Source organism: Drosophila busckii, chromosome 2R (assembly GCF_011750605.1).
Source record: "Drosophila busckii strain San Diego stock center, stock number 13000-0081.31 chromosome 2R, ASM1175060v1, whole genome shotgun sequence".
NCBI classification, from domain to species: domain Eukaryota; kingdom Metazoa; phylum Arthropoda; class Insecta; order Diptera; family Drosophilidae; genus Drosophila; species Drosophila busckii.
Window position 1 is genome coordinate 6024839 of NC_046605.1, and position 26312 is coordinate 6051150.

The following is a 26312-nucleotide window of genomic DNA, read 5'->3' on the forward strand; positions in this document are numbered from 1 at the left end:
AATCTATAATGAGCAGCAGCAATAACAACAACATCAGCGCTTGGCCTATTGCTTTATCCACCAAAATACTTTGCGCTAATTAATTTAATTGATTTCAACTGACCATACACATACTATAAGCGTATAATGAGCTATATGGCTGCATTATCAGTTTGTTTGTGTAAATTAAATTGACTTGTAATTAAAAAGTTTTCTGTAAATTGCATGTGTGTGCGTTTGAGTTTTATTTGGCAAGAGTAAAAACCACAAAAGCAGCAAAAAAAAAATAGAGAAAATAAAATAGAAAAAGCAGCCGCAAGTCACGCTAGTAAAGGCTAATTACAAACATTAATTAAAATGCAATCTTCTTACACTTTTGCTTTATTTTTTAGCTACAGCCAAGTCGCTTAAATTCACTAAGGAAATTTACTCTTTAAGCTGATGCGACGTATAAGAGTGCGCGTATAAGAGTGAACAATACTGACCTAGGTCATGCTATAGTTGCTTAGTTTAGAGTTTACAACGCAGCAGCTTTTCCTTTTTTTTTTTTTTCATTAATTGCAGCGGTCAGTTGCTGCTAATCGGCGCAAATAAAAGAAGAAAATGCATTAGCTAAGGAAAGATAAGAGCAGAGCAAAGTACAAACAAATGTTGACAAGTTAAAGCGTAAATTTAATGCAAGACTTAGCTGATTTATAAATATATCAATTAAGCATTGAAGAGCTTAGAATTGTAGTTTTAGTAGATAGCTAAATAGTAGTAGTCAAAATAGTAGTAGCTATAAATAAATAATTTATTTAATAGCTTAGCTCTTATACATTAAACAAATTAAAATGAGATGCATAACTTAAAATTTATAATTAAATGTTAAGCATATTTTAGTTGCTGCTGCTGTCATAACAATTGCTATAAAATTTATTTTAAATGCTTATAAATTTAAAGTGTTTTATTTTGATGTCAATGAATTCGCAAGCTTGCGCTTACTTTAACTGCTAGCTGGCTGGCTGGCTGGCTGGCTGACTGGCAATAAATATTTAAAAATTATTTGAAATGCACTTGGCAGTTTGCAACATACATGAGCAACATAGCGCTGACAACAACAACAGCAACCAGCAGCAGTGGCAGCAACAAAGTGCAATATAAACTAATAATAATAACAACAAGCACTCTATATGGCTGGCAAGTAGTAGTACTAACTATGAGACTACACCGAGCACTTCAAAAACTTTGGCTGCAATTTCGTGCACCAATAATTTCAACAAACAGCAGCAGCAGCAACAGCAACAACTAACGACAACTCTTGACTGGCTAAAGAGCAACTTTTGGCCACAGACTTGGCGCTGGCTCTCTTGCGCGCTGGCCGACTGCTCAGCCGACTGGGAATGAAGACACGAGCACATAGCACTCGTGTAACGGTTAGCCGAAGCTGCTGCTGTGCATGGCCGAGCGAACGAGCCGTTAGTATCATCCTGTCATTCGAGTGCGAAGCACGCGTTTGTTGATTTATTTGCGTAGCTGCCTTGGCCAAGAGTCTTGGGTGCTTAATCAGTTACAAGCTGAACGCTTAACGGTGAAAATAATACAAACAGAGTGTGTAGTGTACAGTGTCTCGCGACTTGACTAAGTTCTGCCTAATGGGCTCGGAACGTGCGTGTTAATGGCCAGTTAATGACGGGTAATTAAGGTGCAATAAGCGTATGCGTAATTTTCCAAGTGCGCCTCGCACGCATGCAAAGCGACCGAATTCGATCAGCCATCAATCTAACAACTGTCAACACAACAAATCCATTTTTGGAACAAATATAGAAAAAACACAAAGTGTGTAAGTGTCGCTGCTAAGCCGCCAAAAAAAAAAAGTAACAAGATAAATTACTTGGCACGCATTTAAATGTAAGACACAAAAATCTAGCAAAATTGTGTGGAGTTTTGAGTGCTGACTTTTGTTTATGACAGCGCCAGAAATCAAATAAAATAACAAGCAAATTGAATTTACAACAATTTGTATAAACAAAATCCAAAAGTTTTGCACGCGCTGCAAAGCCGCTGAAAAAAATAAAAATAAAAAAACGTTTCAAACGTGCAAACGAAATCTCCAAACGCTGCTAAGCGCGCAACACTAAAAAGCGCAAAAGGGAAATGCTAAAGTAGACAAAACATTACCAAAGAAAAAAAAAAAAAAAGTAAAGTGTGTGCGTGTGTGTGTGTGTGTAAGCTAAAGATAGACAGCAGTGTTAGTGTCGTTGTTGTTGTTGTGCTTATAGCTCCCGTGTGTGCGCTTAGCTCTTGACTTTGCTTTTGCTTTTCGCCCACTAATTTGACAAAAGAGCGGCGGCGACTGCGACTGCGACTGCGACGGCGACTGCGAGTGCGACTGCTGGACCGCAGCGAATTACGCAACAACTAAAAGGCGCTCATAACAATAAACTGCGGATTACAAGCCAACAAACAAGCAACAAAAATGTCTGCCCGCCCTCGCCTTGGTAAATTTGGATTACTCAACTGGCTCATCAGTTGGCTGCTGTTGATTCTGCTCGAAGGTAAGCGCGCGCGTCCTTGCGTCCTTTTTAATTAAATAATCCAATTTATTTTCATTTAATTTCGAATTAAATTTAATTTGTTTGCCGCCCGACCCCCAACCTCAGCCCCATCCACTGCCATACCGACGGCTTCTAATTGCTCTCAGCGCTTTGTGTGTGTGTGTGTGTGCGTTTTTTTCTAAGTATTTGTCGCTTTGAATTTCTTGTCTAATTTCCGCCAGGCAGGCAAAAAGGCTAAAGCCAAAGTCAACGCGGGGGGTCGTTTGACAATTGAAATTCTTTAAATTTGCTGTGAGGAATTTCAATTTTCGCGAGACAAAGTTTGCTTCACAGTCTTTTGTTTGTTGCTGGCGTAGCAGCTGCTGCTGCTGCTTTATTTGATGACTTTGTCAATTCAGACGACAGCTAATTGTTTTAAGAGACGCACTAAAGTTGCTTGCCCTTTTTTTTTTTGCTTTTTGTTTCAGCATACAACTGTGGCAAGGTCGGCACATTCAAGTGGCAAGCAGCACACTTGTAGCCCTGCCCCAGTTGTTAGTCAAACTACACACATATGTGAGTCTGTTGCATTTCATTTTCAATTCATGCTCGAGCTTTTGGCACTTTCACCACGCCACACACTCGTCGCGCCGCGCCGCGCCGCTCAAATAAAATGCTAAAAACTATGGCCCAGAGTTGCAAAACAAACAGTGAACAGCCAGCACCAGCCCTGGCCATGGCTAACGAGCTGCAACAGACACTCGTAACTGCAGCGTTGACTGCCTTGACTGCTGCAACTTGCAGCGCCAGTTGTTGTTTAGTTTAAACCAATACACGCTCATTTTATTTTTTTGGTTGCGTATAGCCAAAAATTATTGTGTATAAAATTGCGTCTATATATGAGCGCATAAATATATGCACAGCTAGCATATATATATATACATAAGTAACTGTAAGGCGAGCATTAAATTCGTGCACAAAATTCAGTTAGCTTACTGGCAATGCAAATTTTTCTCAATGTAATGTGAGCAATGAAGCGAAGCCAAGCTGAAAATAAACATGAGCCTGGCGAGCTTTGAAATTTGAATATCCAGTCAGCCAGCCAAAATAAATGCTGCATTTTTTACTATAATTTATTAATAAATTTTGCTGTAACAAAATGCAGGCTGCTTGAAAAAGAGTTTTTTAGTTCACTAAGGTGTAAAGTTACAAATTTGAGCTGTAAACTTCAAATATGAAATTTGAACTTAGCGCGAGATCTAATATGAAGCTATGAACAAATATAACTAACAATTTAATATTACTTATAAAAAAATATGAAAAGTAATGGAATACCTTGAACAAAAATAAAACAAGATGACGATAACCTTGTTTTATACTAAAAGCCATAATAACGATCTAATTTATTTATTGATTATCTTTATTATTTGTTTACTTCAATTCTTTAAGTGGCCTCAGTTGGCTTAAAGTCAATTGGTATTTAAAAATTGTATGCAAATTAATTTAAAAATACCTTTTTTAATTAATTGTAATACAATTCATAGAAAAATTCTGATACTTGCTACTGTTACTTGAACATTTTATGCACATATTAATTAAAAAATAAATGTGCTATGATTTCACATTAAATTCACTTTAACTGGCAACTGATATTTATAATTTTGCATGCATATATTAATTAAAAATTGCTGCACAGCTTGTCGCTGCTCATTGTTCTATGAATTTGGTTAAAACAAAGTTAAGCTGCCTGCAAATTTCTGGGAATTGACACTTTTATTTTCATTGCCTGTAGTTTAAAATTGAAATTGAAGACAATATCTGCTTGTGGTCAGGCAGTCAAGTCAAGTTTTTTGTTTGTTTTATAAAAGCAACAGTTACACTTGCAATTTGTTGTTGTTGTTGTTGTTGTTTGTTGTTGTTGTGGCATGGCAGTTGACATATGAAATTGTTGGCGCTGAGTGTTTTTGTTTGCCTGTGACCACAGCACTGGACTCAGTCACAGTCAAACGCAATTGCTGCTAAAGTCAACACACACACACTCACACACACACACAGCAGCAATAAGAGTTCGTCAAATGCCTAAATGCATTTACATTTTAATTTTCATTTTGTTACGTCTCTTGCATATTTTCATTTATCATCTTTGCTTGCCAACTATTTTTCATTCGTTTGTCTTTTAGCCGCGTGCCCTTTTTGTAATTTTCAAATGAAAGTGCTTGGGAAAATGTAATTTTCTGCTGCAAATTGTTGCAGTTTGCCTCGCTCTCTCTCTCTCTCCCACTTTGTGTGTGTGTGTGTGTGCATTTCATTTAGCTAAAAGCTACTTGTCGTTGCAAAATAGAAATTACTTTGGCTTGCTTAAGTCGCAACGTAATTGAAAAATACTCAAAAGCAGCCACAGGTAAAAGATGCACAACAATAAAATAAAAAAATATATAAATTTTTTATGCTAGTCAAAGATTTGTTTGTGTATTTTGTTATGTTGTGCGCATAAATCTTTTATTTTGTTATGGGGCTTAAATTTGCACAACTTTGATTTGTTTAGTAAGCTGCTAGTTGGCAAAACTAACAAACAGCAGCAGCATGCAGCAGTGAGCGCAGCAGCAACTCAATTAATAAAAGTAAATAGTTGCGCTATGTAAACATTGTTGCAACATTTTAAATGTTTTGCTGCAAGAACTTAAGGTCAGCAATGTGAAATGGTTGCAATTTCTATTGGCGTTGGCTGTTGACGCAAGCCTGAATAAGTCAAACCAAACCACACACACACAGGCACACACACACATACACATGGCAATGGCAAAGTTGCAAATTACGCGCGTTGCAAGCTGCTAAAGCATTTGTGGCAACGAGGCAGCGAGCGCGCTTTTATACAAATAGCAAGAGGCAAATACACATACACACAGACTTTTATATGCTTGTATGTGTGCGTGTTGGCAAACACGTAATTGCAATGTCTCTGGCCCTGAAAAAAGTTAACAAACATTCGCACAAAATTGTAGCCACGAAATTGCAATTGGTTTACGGCTTTTGGCAGCTTCAATTTAGACTGCAGAACTTTGATATTTAACAAGTGCCACACACACTTGCCACACGCCGCAGCGCTCACTCTCTCACTCTGAAGCTGCTTATGTTAAATTTAATAATAAACGCATATAAATGTTGCAATCATTTTTTTAACGCAATTCAGTCTGTGGTTTTTCCTTTAGTATTTATTTAGTGGCGTTCGGTATATGCGACGTATGTGTGGTCAATGTAAATTACAGTTATTTGCGCAGCTGTTTCGCCATTTAACGCAAACAAATTGTTTGCTCTTCGCCCACAGTGCCTAACAATTATCATTGTGTGTGTGTGTGTGTGTGTGCATATTTTTTAATTTTCAGCAAACAGTTCGCGCTCTCGCTTTGATTTATGTCACAAAAGTTCATTTAATGCAGCGTGGAATTCACTTTTGATTTTCGCATTAATAAAAATAACAAAATTCCCACCCAAACTGCTGCTGCTGCATAACAATTGTTGCAACATGCAGCTTTTATTTAGTTGCAACATGCCACACACACATGCACATAAATTGTGTGTGAAAGCTGCAGCTGTTTGCCTTTGGGTTTCGTATGCATGGCTACAACTTTGTAATTTGTTAAGGTAATTTTATAAAATATTTACCAAACCAGCCAACGTGTTATTATATTTATATGTCAGCTGTGCGGTCTATATACAATGCCTTGCTTGTTGTTGTTAATTATAGACACAAGCTGCGCTGTTTTAGCAATTGAACAATTGTTGTAAATTTAAAGGGAATTTGATAAATTTACACTCGAGCGCAAGTTCTGAGAAATTTAATTTGAAACAGTAAATTGCTAAAAAACAATATAAAAAAATGTATAATTGACAGCAGCATAAGCTGATTAATAATTATTATAAATTATTTTTTTACAGCGCTATTAATATGCGTATAAGTAATAAGCAGCTTACATTACGCATACGTATTAAAATATGTACTTAGTTGCTTTAATATTTAAATGCGTTAAGTAATAAGCTACAGCTGCAGCTTTAATAAATTAAAAAATTGCAACTAAATTAAATTATATTGCTACTGATTTAGTTTGCCAGCTAAACGCTGCTTCAATCTAAAATTTGCTAAGCACATATGACTTGCATTTCTCGCAGGACTTCACCTTGCGCCTTTGTTCGTTGTGTGTGAAAGCGAAACGCAGAAAATTGGCAAAGTAAGCAGTAAATGAGGTTCTATTAGAAGAAGCTGTCAGCGCGCAGCAGCAGACACTCGAGCTGCTGAAGCTTTGGGGCAACACAAAGCAACACAAAAAGTTCTTTAGTCTGCGCCTGAGCGTGTCAGACTGATGAATGAAGCGCAAAGGCCGTCGAGACATGGACATGCATGAACATGTACGAAGCCTGCTCAGGCACGCACAAATATATCAGCGTCAAATCGATGAGTTTGCTTGTCAGACAGCGCCGCAAATGCCGCAAAGTATGCAAAGCAACTACACACACACACACACACACACCAATACAACTACAGCTAATAACAAACTCGACTGGAGAGCGCGCCAGCGGGCCGCAAGGTTATTCACACCCCAACGCACTTGGCAGCTGTGCCGTGTGCTGTGCGTGTTGACGCAATGCGCGTTGGCGTGCTGCGGCGCCTGCAGGCGCGTGCCTTAAAACATCTTTGCTTTTTGCTTGCAAGCAGCCAAGCTATATGTTTGTCAAAATCGCTGGACAAGGTGTTGCAAGTTCAAAGCCAAAAATATTGTAGCACTCGAGGCAACAAAGTCGAAACTTTATACATAAATGCATATAAATGTTGCTAGTAACAACAATCGGAGCTTTATAGGTTTATTTATATATCGATGGTCGGTTTGAAGAAGTTATATAAAGTAAAAGTGTAAGTGTAAGTGTAAAAGAAAGTGTAAGAAAACTGGATGATAGTGTTGAGGCAGATGGAGTATGAGAAGATTCCCACAAACATCAACTATGAACAGTCGAGCATAGAAGAAAGGGATTATAAAAAATATTTAAAATTCAATTTAAAAGTATTTAAAATTATGGTTTTGTTTTTAAATTTGATAAGCTTATAGATTGGGAGTGTTAAACAGACCCAACATAGACTCAACATTCGTTGCAAGGATTGTGCAATACTTGAAAACCCTAATTAGGTCTGAGTTAGTGTTAATTATTAATAGTTAAAATAAATCTGTTAGTAATACCATCACAGGCCTTTGTGCTGATAACAGCATAAAGTTTGTTGTAATCAAGCACAGAGAACTCGAAGGGGTTCATGCTAAAATTGTAATACAAAATGTTCAAGCAGCTCTCAAATTTGCATTCTCAGAAGAACATTGCTGTAATTTCTGCATAATTAGAACTACAAAGAACATTGCTTGCTACTTATTGTTGGGCAAAAGCTTTTAGGCCCTTGCCTATTATAGTTTCAAATTGTATGGAAGTTGTGGGCAAAGCTTTGATGCAGATTTCAACAGAAATTTCGTATGAGTGCACACAAGCAGTTTTAATATTTGTAGTGTCATTCATTAAGTTGAGCTTAGGCTAGCGATTGATCGGAAATAAATGTGTGCAAAAATAAGTAAACGAATAAATCTAGATATTGGCTAATCGATACGAAAAGTTTTTCTCAGCAAAAATAAATAGCTAAGCAATGTGAACTTGTTATTTTTTTCAAGCAAATTCAACTGTTTGCTGAATTGATCAATATTGCATTAGTTCTTTCTCTATTTATATTTCTCTGTTACAAACTGAAAATAAATACTGATTGTAGCACAATTAAAAAAATATTACGCACTTGCTCAGCTTACCGAATTTATTGCTCACTCACTCATGAGCAACACTTAATAGCATCAGCGTCTGACTTGTGGCACCTGTTAAATACTTTGAAACCAACTCTCAGGCTATCGCTTACATCAAGTGTATAAAAAATCACCCACAAAGCATTTAAAGCTGCCCCTTTTGCTATTTTTATATAGTCACATATGTATGTATGTGTTACCCGCAGTCGTAACACTTATGGATTTGACATTTATGTGACAGTTTGCAGTATACAATACGCAATATGGTCACGTTACACACACACATGCATAGCTACGAGTGTGTGTGTGTGTGTGTGTTAACATTGCTTGGCGTGTGTGCTATATATATTTTTTTCATTTTGTTTCTAGCTCAACTTGAGAAACGTGCGCGTCTAAGAAACTGAAATTGTTTTTTATATACAAAAAATATATATACACTTTGTATATAATTCTTTTTTACAACACACATATACACATTTATATATGTGTGTGTGTGTGTGTGGCATTTCAGTCACGTAACTGCTGCTGCTGCTGCTTTTGTTGTTGTTGCTGTGGACCGCGCAGCTTTTGCGCCAAAATTTATGCATTTGATTTCAACTAATTTTCAGCGTTATAAATATAATTAAATTCATGCACGTTTTAGCCTTTGCCGAGGCAAATTACATGCGCAAATAAATTGCAAGCCGAGCGGAGCAGACACAACTTGTGTTTGGCTTTTCAAGCTTCAGCAAGCAATACTAACAGTTGTCTAAGCTGAACGTGTATGTGTGTGTGTGTCGCTTAAGCTGTCATATGTGTGAGTTAGGCCACATGCACTAGGCTCGTTAGGCATTTCAGATTGCGGGCGCGAGTTGAAAACGGTTTAAAAAGAAGCGAAATAAACCTCAAGCGAGAACAAGCTCATTTCGTTTTATTAACACACGCGCACACTGTTGCATACCTTGAGGCGTGCCAGTAACCTATATACACACACAATCACACACACACACACAGCTAAACAGTTTGAGCCATTTGCTTGCGTCTGTTTGAGCCTGAGCCGTTTTATTAAAAATTCCACACACAGCAGCCAAAGCGTAGCTTAAGCGTATTTAAGGCAAACCCAACCCAGCAAACATATCTACAACAACAACAACAAAAACTGCAGAGCATTGGCAATTGTTGCTGCCGTCGTCGTCGCTGTAGCAATTTTATTGCTTTGTCATTGCCTCACACACACACAAGCGTGCAGACAAAAACACATACACATAAACAGGCTCTCAGCCTCAAAGGCGAAAGGATTTGTTTAAAGGCTCAGCTCAACACTTGAGTCATTGCTCCACAAAAATTGACGAGCGCATTTCGCTATTGCTGCCCTGTAAAACACACAAAATGGGCTAACTTGGAATGGCCAAGAATAATAGTTATTGCCAAGCTTAGTAAAAATATAAAAACGAAAAGATTAACAAACAAAAATGAGTAAGCCAAATAGCAAGTTTTAGCTGTGAAATGCGCTTACTCAAATAAATTAAAAGTTAATTGTCGCTGCGCTTATTAATGAAATTAAATTCAATGCGTTGGTTAAATACAAAAATTATTTATTTTTCAATTTAATTTAGATTTATTTGTATAAGCAACTTGTATTAAGTCTATAAGCAATATAACCCAAATATAAATTTAAGGAAGTTTTAACTTTGCGCTTACTCAAATAAATTACAAGTTTATTGTCGCTACGCTTATTAATGAAATTAAATTCAATGTGTATAATAAATACAAAAATCATTTAATCTTCAATTTAATTTCGATTTATTTGTATAATCCGTAAGAGTTGAGCAATTTTAGCTACTTTTCAATATAACCCAAATAGAAATTTAGAGAAGTTTTAGCTTTGCGCTTACTCAAATTAATGAAATTAAATTCAATGTGTTGGTTAAATACAAAAATTATTCGTTTTTCAATTCAATTTACATAATTTTTATAAAAAAACTTGTACTTAGTCTATAAGCAATTAAAGTTGAGCCATTTTTCCTACTTATCAATATAACCCAAATGGAAATTTAGAGAAGTTTTAACTTTGAAATGCGCTTACTCATATAAATTAAAAGTTAATTGTAACATTTATAATGGAAATTAAATTCAAAGTGTCGAATGAATAAAAGAATTATTTAGTTTTTCAATTCAATAAAAAACCTATACTAAGCAATTTTAGCTACTTTTCAACATATTAATTGGCATGCTTATAGCTCTGCACAATTTCTATAAAACTGAAACCACAGCAGAGTATTTTAGCATGCGGCTAGGCTATTGTAAGTTTGTTGTTGCCTTTGGTTGGCGTTGTCAACACATTGTGGCGCCCAAAGGGCTGTGTGTCGTCTGACTTATTTATTTCATCTTGAGCTGTTTTGTATGCCGCTGTTGATGTGTCATTTCCTACGAAACACTCTAAGCTGTAACTATCTTGTATATGTTTTTTTTCTTTGCTGTTTGTCTTGGCAAAACGTTTTTCATTTCCCGTTGTGTGACAAGCGCTTTGATATGCAAATGTGTGTGTGTGTGTGGCAGACAATGCAGCTGCGGCTTAGTGGCTGCCACCTGTTGCGCATGCAGTGTTTGCTGTAATTAGTCAATTGATTAGGTCACGCCTGCACAGCGTCGGCTGCCAAAACGGTTGGCGGCAATTAACATTTATGGCAGCAAGTTTACCATGCAATTTTATAGCGTGCGCTTTCAAATGAAGCGTAGGCTAGGCCACAAACACACAACGAAAAAAAAGCGCAAGTGCTGTTGGCACACATAGAGTGCAATGAACTTGCAGCAATTTAAAAAGAAAAGCAGCAAAAAATACATGTCGCCAGAAAAATGGCCTGGCAAGTGGCCAACAACAACAGCAGCAGCAGCAGCAGCTGAGGCAGCTCAAACAGCAAAAAGCAATTAAACTTTTGTTTAAAGCAGCTGCAATTGCATGACGCTTAAATGTAGGCAACACATTTTTTTATGCAAACTCTGCGTTTGCTTTAAGCTGCGAACTCAATTTGTTTACACTGCCACCCCAACTACGTGTCTAAATTTTGATGGCCTCTTTATTTATTTTTTTTTTTTGCTGCTCTTCTTCTCGCTAGATTGTCGCCCATTGACATTCATATTCATGGCCAAAAGCGCCCACAGGCAAGCGTCATTTATTGAACTTTTTATGCGCTCACAAATTTACGTTTATGTGTGTTGCTGTTGTTGTTGCCGCTATTGTGGTTTGCCTTTTGTTTTTGCCACTGCCTGTTAGGTTTTAGCGTTGTAATTAAGCCGCCTCAATGGCTGATCAAAATGGCAGACACGAGTTTTGTCTCTGTGTGTGTTTGTTGGAAAACTTGTCGACTTGCCAGCCATGAATTTTTTAAGCGCTCTTCGCGTGTTTGGCCAACGCTTTGAATTAACAAAAAAGCGCGTCAGTGCTGCCTAATTAAGACGCAAAATGTTTGTATTTTATTACTGTATTTTGCGCGTAATTAAAATCGGCACAGCCAGCTGGCCACACAGCCACGAGCGACCGCCCCCCAAACCCAAACCCACAGCCCATGGAACCCTCAAAAACCAAACAAATATCGGTCAGCTTATTGAAAGTGTCTGCGGCTTTCACTTTGCTCTACCAACAAGTTTCAGTTACAGTTTCCTCGTAACTCGCTGCGCTTGTTGTTGTTGGCATTTTATGGCTTGAAGCGGCAGCAGCAGCAGCAACAGCTGCAAGCTCTTTAGACATTATGTAAGTAAATATGCTAGTCGGCAGTTTTTGGCTAAAATGCTCTAAAACGGCGGCAGGTGCTGCTGGCGCTCAGACATTTTGATTTCTTGGCCGTATTTTCGTACGCTAATTGCCAAGTTAGCTAATGCCAAAAGCACACTTTGGGTATTCATACTTTATGCAGCAGCAGTGCGTTGTGATCTTTAAGCCCTAGACGTGCAAAATTTAGCTTGCGGCAATTTCAATTTGATTGCTTTGCTTTGGCATTTTGTTGGCTGACTCGCTCCCTCTCACTTACGATTGTTATATAAATTCAGCGCTTTAAACTGCAATTGTTGTAATAGCGTTGCCCCTTTTTTATTTTTTGGCTATTTTTATACACTTTGGGTCAGCAGCAGAAATTCTTTGAGTTTATTAGCAGCTGAATGAAAAGTCTACAGCACTTAAGCTGCTTATTGAAAGCGCTTTTCATCAATTGAAATTTATATACTGTAAATAATCAATGAATTTCAACTTAATTAAAATAAACAATTTGGCAATTGAAGTTAAAAATACGTGCATGATAAATATGTGAGCTTGAGTTACATTTCATTGTATTTTCAGCCTTAAGCTTTTTTTAGTTATCACATGTAATTGTTGCAAAGTGTATTTAACAGTCTATTGCGCTTAATTTTAAGCTTAATGCTTTTTATAGCTACGACAAATTCAATTTAAATTGAACGCGTGGGCAGCAAAGTCTTGTGCTAAATAAATTAGAGCATTAAATAAAGTTTTGTCATTTAAATTGAAAAATTGAGCAGCCGACCAACCGACCAACTGACCCAAAGTGTGCACTAGTTAACCCCCAAGGGGGCAGCTTGCTACACTATTGCTTCACTTCTTTTTTGTGGCATGGATCAGAGCGTATAGCTGAAAAATTACGCAATTTTGAGCAGAAGACAAAACACACACACACATATATAGAGCTCGAGTGAACACACTTACAAATTGTGCACATATGTTAAATTTCACAAGCACAAGCAGAAATTGTCCTTTTGGGCAGCGCCTACGTGTGGACATTAGGACGAGCTAAAGGCAGCCCCAATTCCCATTTGGTAGCAGAGCCAAAGCTTAGGCGCAAAGCCCAGACGCTGGCATTTGGCAGCGACAATCTAAAATAATTTGAGCAATGTTCACACACATACACACTGCTAAATGGTGTATGTGTGTGTGTGTGTGGCTTAATGCTTAAGCATTTTGGGGCCAAAAGTTCATTGACAGTCAGCAAAAAGCTTTGGCTATGCACACGTGTTGCCCACAAACAAAATCCCAAGCGTACATACACACACACACACACACATACACACACTTTAATTATTATTTTATATAATTTAGCTTTTGCTAATTAAAAATGCCACTTGTGCTAAAAACCATAAGCAAAGCTTAGCAGCTGTGCTGTTGTTTTCATAAGCCAATTGGCTAATTTAGCCCCAAAAAAAAGTAAGAAGAAGCAACTGCCGCGCATTGAAGTGCAAATGCATGAAATCTGAGTTAAGCGGCTTAAATGCGCCATTAACAAGGCAACATTACACTTTTCGCAGCTAGTGCGTTGCATTCAGTTTTGCCACGTTGCGTATACGTAATACGGCTAGTGTTTTGCAGCTGTTAACAACAAAACTTTACACTCAAAATGGCTACAATTGCTGTAATTACACAGCTGCCTGCACAACAGCAGCAGTAGCTACAGCAACATGCTGGCAAACAATAAGCCAAAGCCTCAGAGCGAGAGAGAGAGAGCGACAGAGAGAGCGAGCGGCTAAGAGTTAAAGTTGCTGCATATTTCTTTAGCCCGAGCACACAAAGCATGCAAAACAAGCTGCAGCTTTGCAGCTTTTTTCAAGCTACTACTACAGTTATTAATTTCATGCAGCAGCAACTTTACAGCAATGTCATGTGTGTGTGTGTGTCTCTGTGTGTGTGTGTTGCAGTTACAGCTTGTGGCTTACTCTGCTTTTTGCACTTGTCCTTGTCGCTCACTTGTAATTATTTTTAATTATTACTGCTTTTGGCTACGCCGCAGGTTTGTTGCAGTTGTCGTTTGCTCTCTAGCGTAAGCAGTTAATAAGCTGCCTGTTTGAGCTGCCATTTTGTGTGGCAATTTGCACTCACTCAGAGGTGCAAGAACAGAATTTTCAAGCTGAAAAATGTGCATGCTGACAGCTGTGGCAAGCAATTGATTGCTGCAGCTTGTCGCCCAGTCTAACAAGCATAAATTATTTGGCAAACAACAGTCGAGAGTCCATTAATCTAATAGAGTTCATTGCCAAATATGATTTGCCACATGTACATTTTTAATAATTTATCATGCGCTGACATAATTTAATTTCAATTTCAATTTCATGCGAAAAGTTAAGCAGACAGCGCACATATACTGTCTATATAACAAAAAAAATAGAAGAAGAAGAAGCAAGCACGCAACGCTAAATCCCCCGTTGGCTTTTAGCTGCCACAAACTCACTTAATACATTCGGCGTGGAGTCTGTTGACAACAGCAGCAACACAAAAAATGTTTGCACAAAAGTTTTGCATGCCTTTCTCGTTTTTGTTGTTGCTGGCAGCGCATTATATATTAATGATACATTTCGTACTGTCTCTCGCTCTCTGTCGCTGTGTGGCAAGTTTTGTTTGCGTGCTGTAGAGCTTGCCACATTTGGCGCTGGTTTTGTATGTCCATGTGCTGTGCCTTTGCCTTTGCTTTTGGGGGCAGCCAGTGGCACATTTTATAATCCACAATGATTGATATACGCGTTGCATACACACACACACAGGCACATAGACATAAACATTATGTGCACTCACTTGACGAGCAACAAAGGGCTGCGCCTAAAAAGTATGCAATACAAAATATCGCCACAGTTAAAATGTCACAGTGAATTCATATTCATTCATTATGCTAAAATCCCTCGAGGCACACGAAAAAAACAAAGCAGGCGTGTGAGCATAAAGAAAAACCACACACACAGACACACACACACATACAGTTACAATAGAGTTGTGTTGATTGCATGTGGCAGGGCGTGTGTGTTGCGTTGCTTTGCTTTGCGTTGGGGGCGCATTCATTTTCATTAACCCGTTTTTAGGCTCAGTTTGCCACTTGCCACACACACACACACACACAGAGAGAGGCACACGCTGCTGACTTTACCTAGCAGCCTGATGTATCACTTGCCTAAATCTCTATGTAGCTGTGGCTCAGCTCAGCTCAGCTCAGCTCTGCTTTTGGTTTACGGCAAGTGTGTCATGCTACAATTAATTGTCTTGTGTTAAATTATATTGTGGCATACATTTTGCTCGCAGCTTAATTAACAAAGCATCATATTTGTTTACTAGCTGTTTCCAGTTTTTTATAAGCTGCGCTTAAGTGTTGCCCTGTGTAGCTTTTTATATAATTGAAATGCAATCAGGCAACAAAGCAGCGCAATCAACATTATTATGCGTGGGCGACAGCTTAAGTATGCAAAACATATAAAGCAATATAATTTCAATATATATGACAGACAAACAGTCAGCTTATAGCCAATCAGGCTGTATTTTTGCTATGGCGCGCGCTATTAATTGAGTTGTAAGCTCATAACAATGGCAAAGTCTGAGCAAGCTGCATTGTTGACTTTGATAAAGCAACGCTAATTGGATATTTTTATTTTTGTGTGCATTTTACAATAAATCGCAGCAGCTTAGAGCGTGTGCGCTTGTTAAAAATTTGTTATTTGTTGTTGAGAGTTTTGTCGCGTATACGTGATGCGGCATAAAAGCAGCGTTAATATTTAATATGCTAATAAACATATGGCATTTCATTAAATACATTAACATAAAAAAGTGAAAGCCACAGCTGCTACACACACACACACACAGTCTGTTGCTTGCACATCATTTCATTAGCACTTTTGAGTTTTCTGAAGCAAAAGTTGGCGCGAGTGCGAAAAATTCTTTTGAATGCGCAGCAGCGACTGAGACACACTGAGGCTGAGATTTAATCACGCTTAATGCTTTCAACAGCGTGCCAAACAGCAAATTAAACAAAGTTGAACGTATTATGACGCGCTACGCAAATTGTTTTAAACAAAAAAGCGACAACATATGGCTCAACAATAACTAAATAGCTAAAGCTTTATTTTATTTTTATGTAGTGCGCAACTCTAAAGCAAAATATCTTAAAGCGCGTGTCAAAGCAAAGACTACTATTGTTGTTTATACAATACACCCACACATACGCACACACACACACACGCAGATACTTAGCTGCGGGTTCTTTATTGTACTCATAATCAGTTCAGGGAACCGTTGCAAGCAGCAAAGGATTTGCCGCTTAATGTAAGCTTAGTTGAAGGTTTTTTAAATGTAATTAGTATGCATGTTTGCATTTCGTTAGCGTAAGAATTTCTTTCCTGTTTCTTTTTTTTGCAGAATTATTCATTTAAATAAATTTTTAATTAAAGCGCGCTACAGCAACAGCAACAAATTGGCAACTGTGAGACACACACAGCTGGGCGTGGCATGCAACGTGTGTGTGTGTGTGTGTGAGTCTTACCTGGTGACTGATGAAGACTTATGGGAGTCGCGGTTATTGCTGCGGTTGCCAAGCTGCATGTTGCCACCGCCACTTGGTGTGGCAATTTGCTACAAGTGCGTCACGTGCTGTGTGCAGAGTGTGCTGAGGGGGGGCGGCAGCTTAAAATTCATTGTTGTTGTTGTTGTTGTTTGCGTTACTATCGCAGCTACTTTACTTATAAAAAGTAAAGCGCGCACCCGCGCGACAATGACAAATTCTAAATAATTTAATTCTGCTCTTATTTGCACTCGATTATTTATGCTGTCAAGTAGCATATTTTAATTAAATTTACAAATGCCTACGTAACAGTTATGACTGCTGAGCGCGGCAGTGTTTCAATTGTACGCCTAGCAAATAATAGCAGCACGCTTAGCACTTCAACTGAAGTAACTTAACTGTGCAAAAAAGGTTAAGTGAGTGCTGCTCACTGCATTGGCATTAGAATTTGAGCTCTTTGCTTGAATTTTCTGCTTGCGCTACTCTGTTTACTTTTAGTCGCATTAATGAATCCCGTTTATTAATGTGCGCTCGTATTTCCTTAGTTGATTATACATGTAATTTGCACCCTGTCTTTGTTCCTTGCCTTCTTCTTGCTGTTGTTTGTTTCTTCGCGCTGTCCATTGTCTTGGGCGTTTGGTCCGTTGTTTTGTGGGCATGTTTGTCTTTCATTTCATTTTCCTTGCCAGACACTGAGTGTAAACAAAAACACATTTCCAGGTTGAGGCTGCCGCCGCCGCCACAGCGGCATCATCATCATAAATTAACGACTGCCTCAATTAATGAATGGCACAAATTAATGAAAATGCCGACATAAGCAATACGCATACGCAAAAGCAAAAGCAAAAGCAAAAAAAAAATAAGCAGGCATCTATATCAATTCGTGGAATTTCTGCTTGAAATTTAAGTCAAGATTTTTTGCTTTTTTATAATTAAATATTTATATATGCCACACGCAGCGTAAATAAATATGCGCGCTGTTAAAATACAGTTGAGCCACTCTGTGCGTATACTTAATCATTTAAATTGCATCCAAAGCAGGCCAAGCGCAGCAACAAAATGCATTTAGCCATAGAGACTTGGCCAGACACAAGATTCACACAAATGCCATCCGTTTGCCATAAAAACTGCAGTTTAAATAGCCGCAAACTTTGGCCCCAGCCAAGCACAGCAAAAATAAAATTGCAGCAAGGATAAGTAAATCATGGCACAAAGGAAATGTATTTATGTGTATAGCACACAAAAAAAAAGAATACAGCATGCTGAACAACTGCAGCGATAAAGCAGCTGAAGAAAAAAAGGAAAAATACCTTTGGTAACTATTATGCAAAAAAATATTGTATTTTGTCATAAAAGGCAGGCACTAGTAGCAGCCACTAATGCACTTAGTAGTTTGCCTTAAATTATGTTAAAGCTTAATGCACAGCGCACAGATAGCGCCGGACCAAAAAGGTTGCCGCAAATGCCTAAATGCATTTCGTTCGGTCTCGGCACGAGTTTTATTTTATGCAAAAACAAAGTAATTAGTTTTGAATGTTCTCTGCTGCTGCTGCTGCTTGCAAGCTGCCTCATATTTCTAGTTATATTTAGACTCTGTACGCACAAATGTAAAAAAGGTTTTCTAAGTACGTCAAATGCGAAATTTTTATATTGCCCTCTTCAAACTTTAAATTGATCAAAGAGTTTGAGTTGTTGTTTTGTTTTCTAGACAAGTCTCAGCATCGAGTCAATGGCCTCACTACTGTTAGTTACTATATTAAATTTTGTATAATAATTAAGCTTATAAATAATTTTATATATATAATTTATATTTATTTTGTATGCATATAACTAAAAGCTCTCAATCAAGTTTTGTATACATAAACTTAGCTGCGTCTCACTATTTTACTGAGTCTCATTATGTCGACTACGCCCGCCTTAGCGCATTTTTTCGGTTGTTGCGTTCCTTCTTCATTTTATCATGTAATTTCATGCAACATTTTACACGCTCAAGTATTTTTAGGGCTGCCCAAAAAGGTTTTTAATGATTTTCTGTTTTTTTGCTTTTTGTTATTTTTTGGCGCACAGTGCTAAATGTTTATTTGCATGCCAAGTGCGATACCAAGCGTGAGCAGCAAGAACAAAAAAAATTGCTACAATGCTCTTTGCTTTGCTATATATTTTATACATATTTTTCCTTTTGCTTAATCGCAGCTGAGATAGAGATATGCATATCCTTTTGTGCTTAACTTGTGTCAATTTGCATAAATGCGCGTCATAAATTTGACAAATGTTGCAAATGTAATGCGACATTTGTGTTGCTAATGAGTAATGCGATAGCCCAACGTCTGTGCAAATAAAATTCTCGACACCATTGACTGTGATTATTGTGATTGGAAGGCCATAAAAGCAAACACAGGCAAACAGACGAAAACACAAACACATCGTAAGGCTATGGGGCATATTACACAAGGGAATAGTTAAGGTTGTTGTCTAAGTAAAGATATACCCATTAATTTAATATAAGACATAGGGGAAGCATTGTAGATAAAATCAAAAACAACAAATTGTGAGCTTCAAATAATTGAATTGAGTTCAATAAAGATTTTAACTGCAATAACATTTTTAAATTTAATTTTAGTAGCACAGCTCAAAATTATTAAATGCGCTCTACAAAAAATTTACTAAGCTACTTTTGCTTAATTATTTACTAATACTGCTGCTTGCTTTGAACTTGTTGCATTTTCTTAGCTGCGAGCATAATTAAATTTAAATAATTTGCATGCTGCTGACAAATCAATAAACTTAAAGCTGTTTGCCATAAAATGCTTTTATCTCTTTAATATCTCTCTCTCTTGTTGTCTCTGTATACCTTTCGGCTTGCTAATGCATTGGGTATTAACACAGAACATTGTCACTTCACATTTCCTGTTTATGCGTGGGTGTTGCTGTTTATTTTGTATGGCAGTCGCATAGATAAACCGAATGGGCTGACAGTCAGAGTCGGAGTCAGAGACAGAGGCAGGAATTGCCCTTTTGATGCGAATATTTTACACATCCATTAACGGTGTAACGGTCACAGGGCTTCACACATTGTACACCCCCTACCCGCCCCCCCGTTGGCAACATATAAATGCGACAAATGCGACAACTGCGACTGTTTCGCCATTGTCTTTGGGGCATTTAACGGCGCTTTTATGGTCGCGTCCTTTCTGCACAAGCCTCAAAAGCAACGCATGGGTTGACGGCTCGCCTGGTTTTCTTTTTGTGGCGGCAGCGGCAGCAACTCAACTGCGTCAGTCATTAAAATGTTGATGCGTCGTCGTCTGCTTACCCTTGGCGCATGGCCTAATTGACAGGCTGGCCGCATAACACATTGGCTGCAGCTTCGCCAGCGTGTGCCTTAATTAGGTTATAAAAGTTTAATTATGTCAGCGGCAATCAGCGCAAATCATTTGGAATTTACGCCTAGTACCAAACAGAAAAAAAAGAAACAACAAACAAAAACAAGAAGTTTATAGAGTCACTATTAGCCTCGAGCGCTTGCAATTTAAGCGCGTATTTTGCCAGTGCTTGCCAAACTGCGCATTAATGAAATATTTAACTGCTAAAACATTCATGCCCCAAACAGTGTTGCTTAAGCCATAATAGTCAACGCTCAACGCTCACTCGGGGCACACTCGAAAGCTCAGTTGCAATGGCGACTGGTCTCTGCATATTAAAGCGCACAATATACGTATGTGTGTGTGTGTGTTCGTGTGTTTGTGTTTGTGTCACTTTGGGGGATTTGCGTTGTCAGTTGAGCCACTGAATTGAGTGATGAGCTCAGCTTTGAAATTATGAAGCAAGCGACTTGCTCAAATGCGTTTATTAAAGTCGAAGCAGCTCAGCAAAGCGTAAAATCGATTTTTACTGGCTAGCAAGCATATACTATACATATATATATATTTGCTTAGTATATAAACTATGCAGGCATATTTTATGTGGCTTTTATTTTGTGCTTGCCCCAGACTGTGGGCAGAAATTGGATGTGCGCCAAACTCATCAAAATGCAAAACAAAATGCGCAAAAGTAATTTGTATCTCTCCACACATAAAGTTATTTATTTTTCTATTATTGGCGCAAGATGCTGCTGCTGCTGCGGTAGCTAAGCAACAAAAGCAACAAACTAACTTGGCTATAAACAGTTTCAATTTAAAGTTGGCGACTTTCATGTGGCTGCTTGGCATTTATGAAAGTTTTTGAGCAGCATCATAGGCAGCCACAGCCGCTTGACATAATTAAGTAAACTATTCAAATAATGCGCATACGCCATGTGGTCGTGCAACAATTAGCGCTGCTCTGTCAGTCAAATGTCACGTTTGATTTTCACTCAGTCAGCCCAGTCGCATTACATTTAGCGGTTTCAGCATTTCACTTCGTTACTGACAACAACAAAACGAATAACAGTGCAAATTAATTTCCACACACACACACATGTCAAGGGCGAACAATAGCATAAGCTAACCAGTTAACAGTTAAATTGTTAACGCTTTAAAGCGGCCAGCTTAAGCGCTCGGCTTTGCGGGTCATCAAGGCATTAAGCATTAGGCCGAGCGCCTAATCGCCAAACAGTCTCAAGTCAATTAAGCCACAGCGCACTGAAACTGAAAATTGAATGGCTGCCCCAAAATTTGACTGCGCCACATGAAATATGCAGCTGAAAATAATATTGCTCAGCTTAGTGTGTGTGTGTGTGTGTGCATTATTAATGCGCATATGAGTAAATGCAAATTTGCATTGATTAGCTCGTAATTAGTGAATTTTAGTGCATCAAATTACCGCAATATACATAATTGCTGCTAATTAATGCGTAGGCTAAACTTTTCACTTAGATCAATGTGCAGCATATCATAAATTATTGAATTTTTTTGCGTGCTGACTAATTGCAAGCAAATTATTAAATGCATTAGCGCAAAATATTCAATGGTAGCTTAAATAAGATATGAAACATAATTGTGGGATTAACAGCAGCAGCTTAACATAGGAATAAGCAGGAAAATAATGAGAGAGTGAGAGTTGCGGTTATGAAGATCGTCTGCATTTTGAGCATTATTTATATTGAGAATTTGTTAAAACACTAACTTTTTATAACTTTGGTTTGTGCAAACAACAATGCATTTAATTGTTACAAATATTTGTAGTAAGCAAAGCCTTAAAAATCTAAAATAAAGTGCTTATACTTATTTTGTTTATAAGCTGTAGTTTATTGTTTTAATTGTAGTTTAAATTTAGCATTTCTATCAATTAAAAAACCAAGAAATTTTTTTACTGATTTATATTTGAGATTTGTAGAATAGGCTTAATAATTTGACTTAAATAATTTACAAATGCGCAATTTTAATCACAATTAAAAAACTATGAAGTTTTCTACTGATTTATATTTGTAAGTTTTTATTTAAGCTTGAGCACTTGTTAATAATTTTTGTTATTTATGAACTGCTTTGTTTTTAACAGCGGCAATTATTTGTAAATAATTTTATTATAATTATCAAGTGTGCTTATTTACATTATTTATAATTTTTCACTATTGTTTCATTAAAAAGTCTTGTCAAACATTTGAAAATAAATCAATTTTATTATAATTAAAGTAAAGTGAGTCAAGCAGTGTACTGCGTCTTAGCTAAGACTCAAACCACGCAGCAGCTCAAGCTGCGGTCGTATCTATATCACAACATCCTAACAATGCCGTTCGCTACGCCTGCCTCACAGTAATTGCTTTGGCTTTGGCTTTGTGTAAAGTCTAAGCCAAGGCTAAACAACACGTGGTCTCAAAAGTGAGCTGTCTGGCTGTCAGTCTGGGGCGTTGTGTCTTTTTGCCTGTGTCAAGCTTGAAAGTCACACGCAGCATGCGTCGTATGTTTTGACAGCTACTTGAAAGTTCTGTGTGTAGCATTTCCCCAAAGTGCAAAACAAAGCTCTGACATTCGGCGTTGGCGTTGGCGTTTGTTAATCAGGTAAAGATGCCTTTAGCAGCAGCAAGTTAATGAGGGAAAGCTGAAGCCCAGCACTAGTTGCGCTCGCTGCGGCTTTTGGTTGCCCAATAAGCCATGCACACACACACATAAACACACTCAGCGTCTGTTACTTGTTCTTGGGCTAATTTGAAGCTACCGCTTGCGCTTGTGTTAATGATGTGGAAAATTATGCAGCGCTCGGCGTCTTCCATGCAAATTATGATTGTGTTGATTATGACGCATTAAAGGCAACCCAACGATGTCATAGGCTAAACTCAACGAACAACAAAATACAAAATGAGAGTGCGCCAGTGGAGAATTAGCATATTTCTATTGAAGACACGTCAGCGTTTGGAAAAACTCTTAAAGTTGCGTCAGGCATAAAATTACATAGCATATACTCTTAGGCACTTTTATGAGCAACACACACACACGGACACACGCACATTGACATCGAAAGCTTTTTGGGTGCTACGAAGTGAAGACATTAGTGTGAGCTGCAAAGTAACCCAAAAAAAAAAAAAAATTGGGTGGCCATTCGGCCTATATAGTCACAAAATGCCGTCATTTGCATGCATTGTCAGGCTCGAAATGTCTGGCAGCATAAAAAAAAATGTATAGAGAAACAAAAAAAGGTCACCAAATTGGCACAATAGTTGCTTAGGTGTTTGGAATTTTTTGTGAGCGGCCTATGAATAAGCTACAGAGACATATTTATTTCGCACACTGCCATTGAGTGCTGCAAAAACATGTTGTTCATTGTTATTTTTGTGTCTTAGAGCTAACAACAACAACAGAAAAATTGGCCCTAGTCAATGCAAATTGCTGCGTGAGTGGCAGACTGTCTGAATCTGTGGGCCTTGGCCCTGTTGCGTTGTCGTTGCCTGTTGACTTTAGTAGTCTCGGCCATGCTGCATTAATTTGAGAGTTTTCTATTTAAAGTTGAGTGGGCGTGCGTTTAAACTGCCAACTCATGCTGTGTTATTAAAGCCACAGCCAAGCATGACGCAGTCGAATCAATTTTGAGACGCACTGCGTCGTCATTAAACTCAGCAGAAAAAAAAATCTACATATATATAAAATTATGTGGCACACACACACACACATACGTATCAGCATAAAAACGTTGCCCCAACAAGCAATCAAATTCATAATAATAAAAAATAAATGTGCGAGCGCCGAAAACGAAATACGTTAATCTCATTTTCCATGCAATTTATTTCATTTAACGGCAAAGTCGTGCAGCAGCTAAAATGGGAGCAGCGACTGTTTATGCCACAAGAGGCGTTGCAACAAAGAAATTCAATAAATGCTTTTGCCATTCATCATAATTTTGCATGTAAGCTGCAAGTTTGAGGCGCATGGTCAGTGACCTTAATACGGCTGTTTGTTCAACGCTTAAAGTTTCAGTTGCTCGCTGTCAAGTGTTAAGCATATAAATATTTAAAAAAAATATTTATTTACGCTTCATTGGCTGCAAAGAAAACTGTATCATTTATGCAAAAAATAAATATATGTTAATGCAATAAATAGCGCACAGTCTAAATGCAACTTAGCCTATATTTAAATATTTGCTTGCAGTTACACTTTATTTTACTCTAATTGTTGTCATAATTGCCTTGCTACTCTAGCAATTATATAGAGCTATAATTTGAGCTGCAAAGCGTTCCACTTAATCCATATAAAACAATAATTTTTTCCTATTTATTATAAATTATTCAACGAATTTTTTATAGCAGCTGCTTGCACTCCCAACATACAAGCGTTACAAGTGTAGCCTACTTTTGAGCGCGCTGCATTTCATGCAAATAACCACAAAAGCTGCGTTAAACTGCGTGAGAAACGCAAGCAAAGCGCTGATAAATAAACCTGCTGTAGCAAGCAAATAAAAATTACACAATTTTATATGAAAATAATGTTGTTGAGCTACTTCGTATGATTGGATTTGCAGCTCGTTGTTGTTGTTGTTGTCCAAGTCTATTTGCAGTTACTGCGCCCAACGCCCACAGGCAACGCCCAGAGCGTAGTGTAACCTACTTGCCAGTTGTCACGCAGCTCTCACTCTCTCTGTGTGTGTGTGTGCTTATATAAACACACACACAGACACGCATGCAAACGTTGTAAACGGATCTACTTGAGGTGGCATTGCATACGTGGCCGCAAGTCTCGAGTGGCAAGTCTATTGCGGTTGGCATTGCCATTGCTGCAGCTCAAGTGGGTGTTAAGTGGGTGGTGGTGGGCTATGCCGTTTGCATATGTCTTGCTGCGAAGTTGCAGCTGCATCAGCAAAATCCTTTCTTAAGACGCATGTAAGGCAAACTTTAGCTTGACATTAAGTCAGCGCCCAAAGAGTACAAGCGAAATTGTAGAACAAGCGCCATGCTAAAGCACAAAAGAAAATAAAACTTAAATTCAAAAAGTAGCAGCAAGTAAAGCAAACACACGCAACTTTCAAATCCACATATTTTTACGCACTGATTAAAGCAAACCAAAAACTTTCGCTTGGCATTTGCATTGGGGAATTTCGCTTTTTATTATTTTTATTTGCAGCTGGCTTATGCATATTAAATGAGCTGCTGCCGCTGCCGCTGCACTTGCTGCTTGCAACTTGTGCGCGTAACAATTTTTCTTGCTGGCCTTTGGCAATTGTTTCGAAAACTTTGTGCGCTGCGTTAATGTGCTTAACAAGCTGCGCTTGTCCATTTATAAAAGCGTCTAATGAGCTGGGCCGGGCTCACTTCAATTCTTAGAGTCAAACTGTCTAGACGTGGCTTAGGTCCAGGCCGGCCATGATTGCAGGCTAAACAATGTGCTTAAATCTGTGCGCGCAAATAAAAATGCTATAAAAATCGCTCATACGCAGTGGCTGTCTAACCTAATTTGATGTGTGCGCTCGCCTCGGCGTCGCGACTGCCACAGCGCAGTTGTTGTTATGCTGCTGCTTATCGAGCTGGTCAAAGCTAATAAAATGTGCTGAATTATGAGTGCGAGCGAGGAAGCGCAAGATAGTGACAGCTAGCACTAGTTGTGGCTGGCTGACTGACTGGCTGGCTGGCTGGCGTCGCAGAAGGCATTCGAATCGAAATGGCAATGGCCGCAGTCAACAGCCAAGTTATGCTGGCGGCATTTTTGTTAAATTAAATCAGAGCTGTGTGCGAAAAACGTCTGAAATGAGGCGCATAATCATGAAAACAATAACAACAACAATAACAAAAGACAGAAAACAACAAGCGTACAAGCTGACAATACACAAGAAATGAAAAAGTCAAAGCGAGAGAGAGAGAGAGAGAGCGAAAGAGAGCGCACGCTTGCTATAAAAGCGACGCCCAAAAGTCTGCAGCAGTTTTTGTTTTGCTTCAATGTAACGTATATTGTCGCATGCTTTAACTTTTGGCTTGTCATAGCTACAGCTACTTGTATGTGTGTGTGTGTGTGTGTGTAAGTGGCGCGCTCTTGTAACAGTAACTGTGACCCAGCAGTTTTCGCTATTGTTTCCTTGTTGTGCGCGTGTGTGTGTGTGTTTGTGAGTGGCCAAAGTTCAATGTCTGTTTGGCAATTTCAGCCGCCCTTCTTAGAGTGTTGCCAACAATGGCAAAATGTCGAAAACAATACCCAAAGCTCGCGCTTGTATGTGTGTATGTGTGTGTGTGTGTGGCCTGTACCGCCCCAACACTTTTCGCATTTTATAGTCAGCAAAAGAAAAAGCTTCAACGCCCCAGCCAT

The 26312-nt window shown here is 38.3% G+C and overlaps 1 protein-coding gene across 1 annotated transcript in view; it reads left to right on the plus strand.

Annotated features, from left to right (window-relative positions):
- The first annotated feature begins 1449 nt into the window (after positions 1–1449).
- LOC108597350 (zwei Ig domain protein zig-8) overlaps positions 1450–26312 on the plus strand; it is a 50708-nt gene continuing 25845 nt past the window's right edge. Inside the window, exon 1 of the mRNA XM_017983857.1 lies at positions 1450–2516. Coding sequence (XP_017839346.1) covers positions 2438–2516 — 79 coding nt within the window. The 5' untranslated portion in view covers positions 1450–2437. The remainder of the gene's footprint in view (positions 2517–26312) is intronic.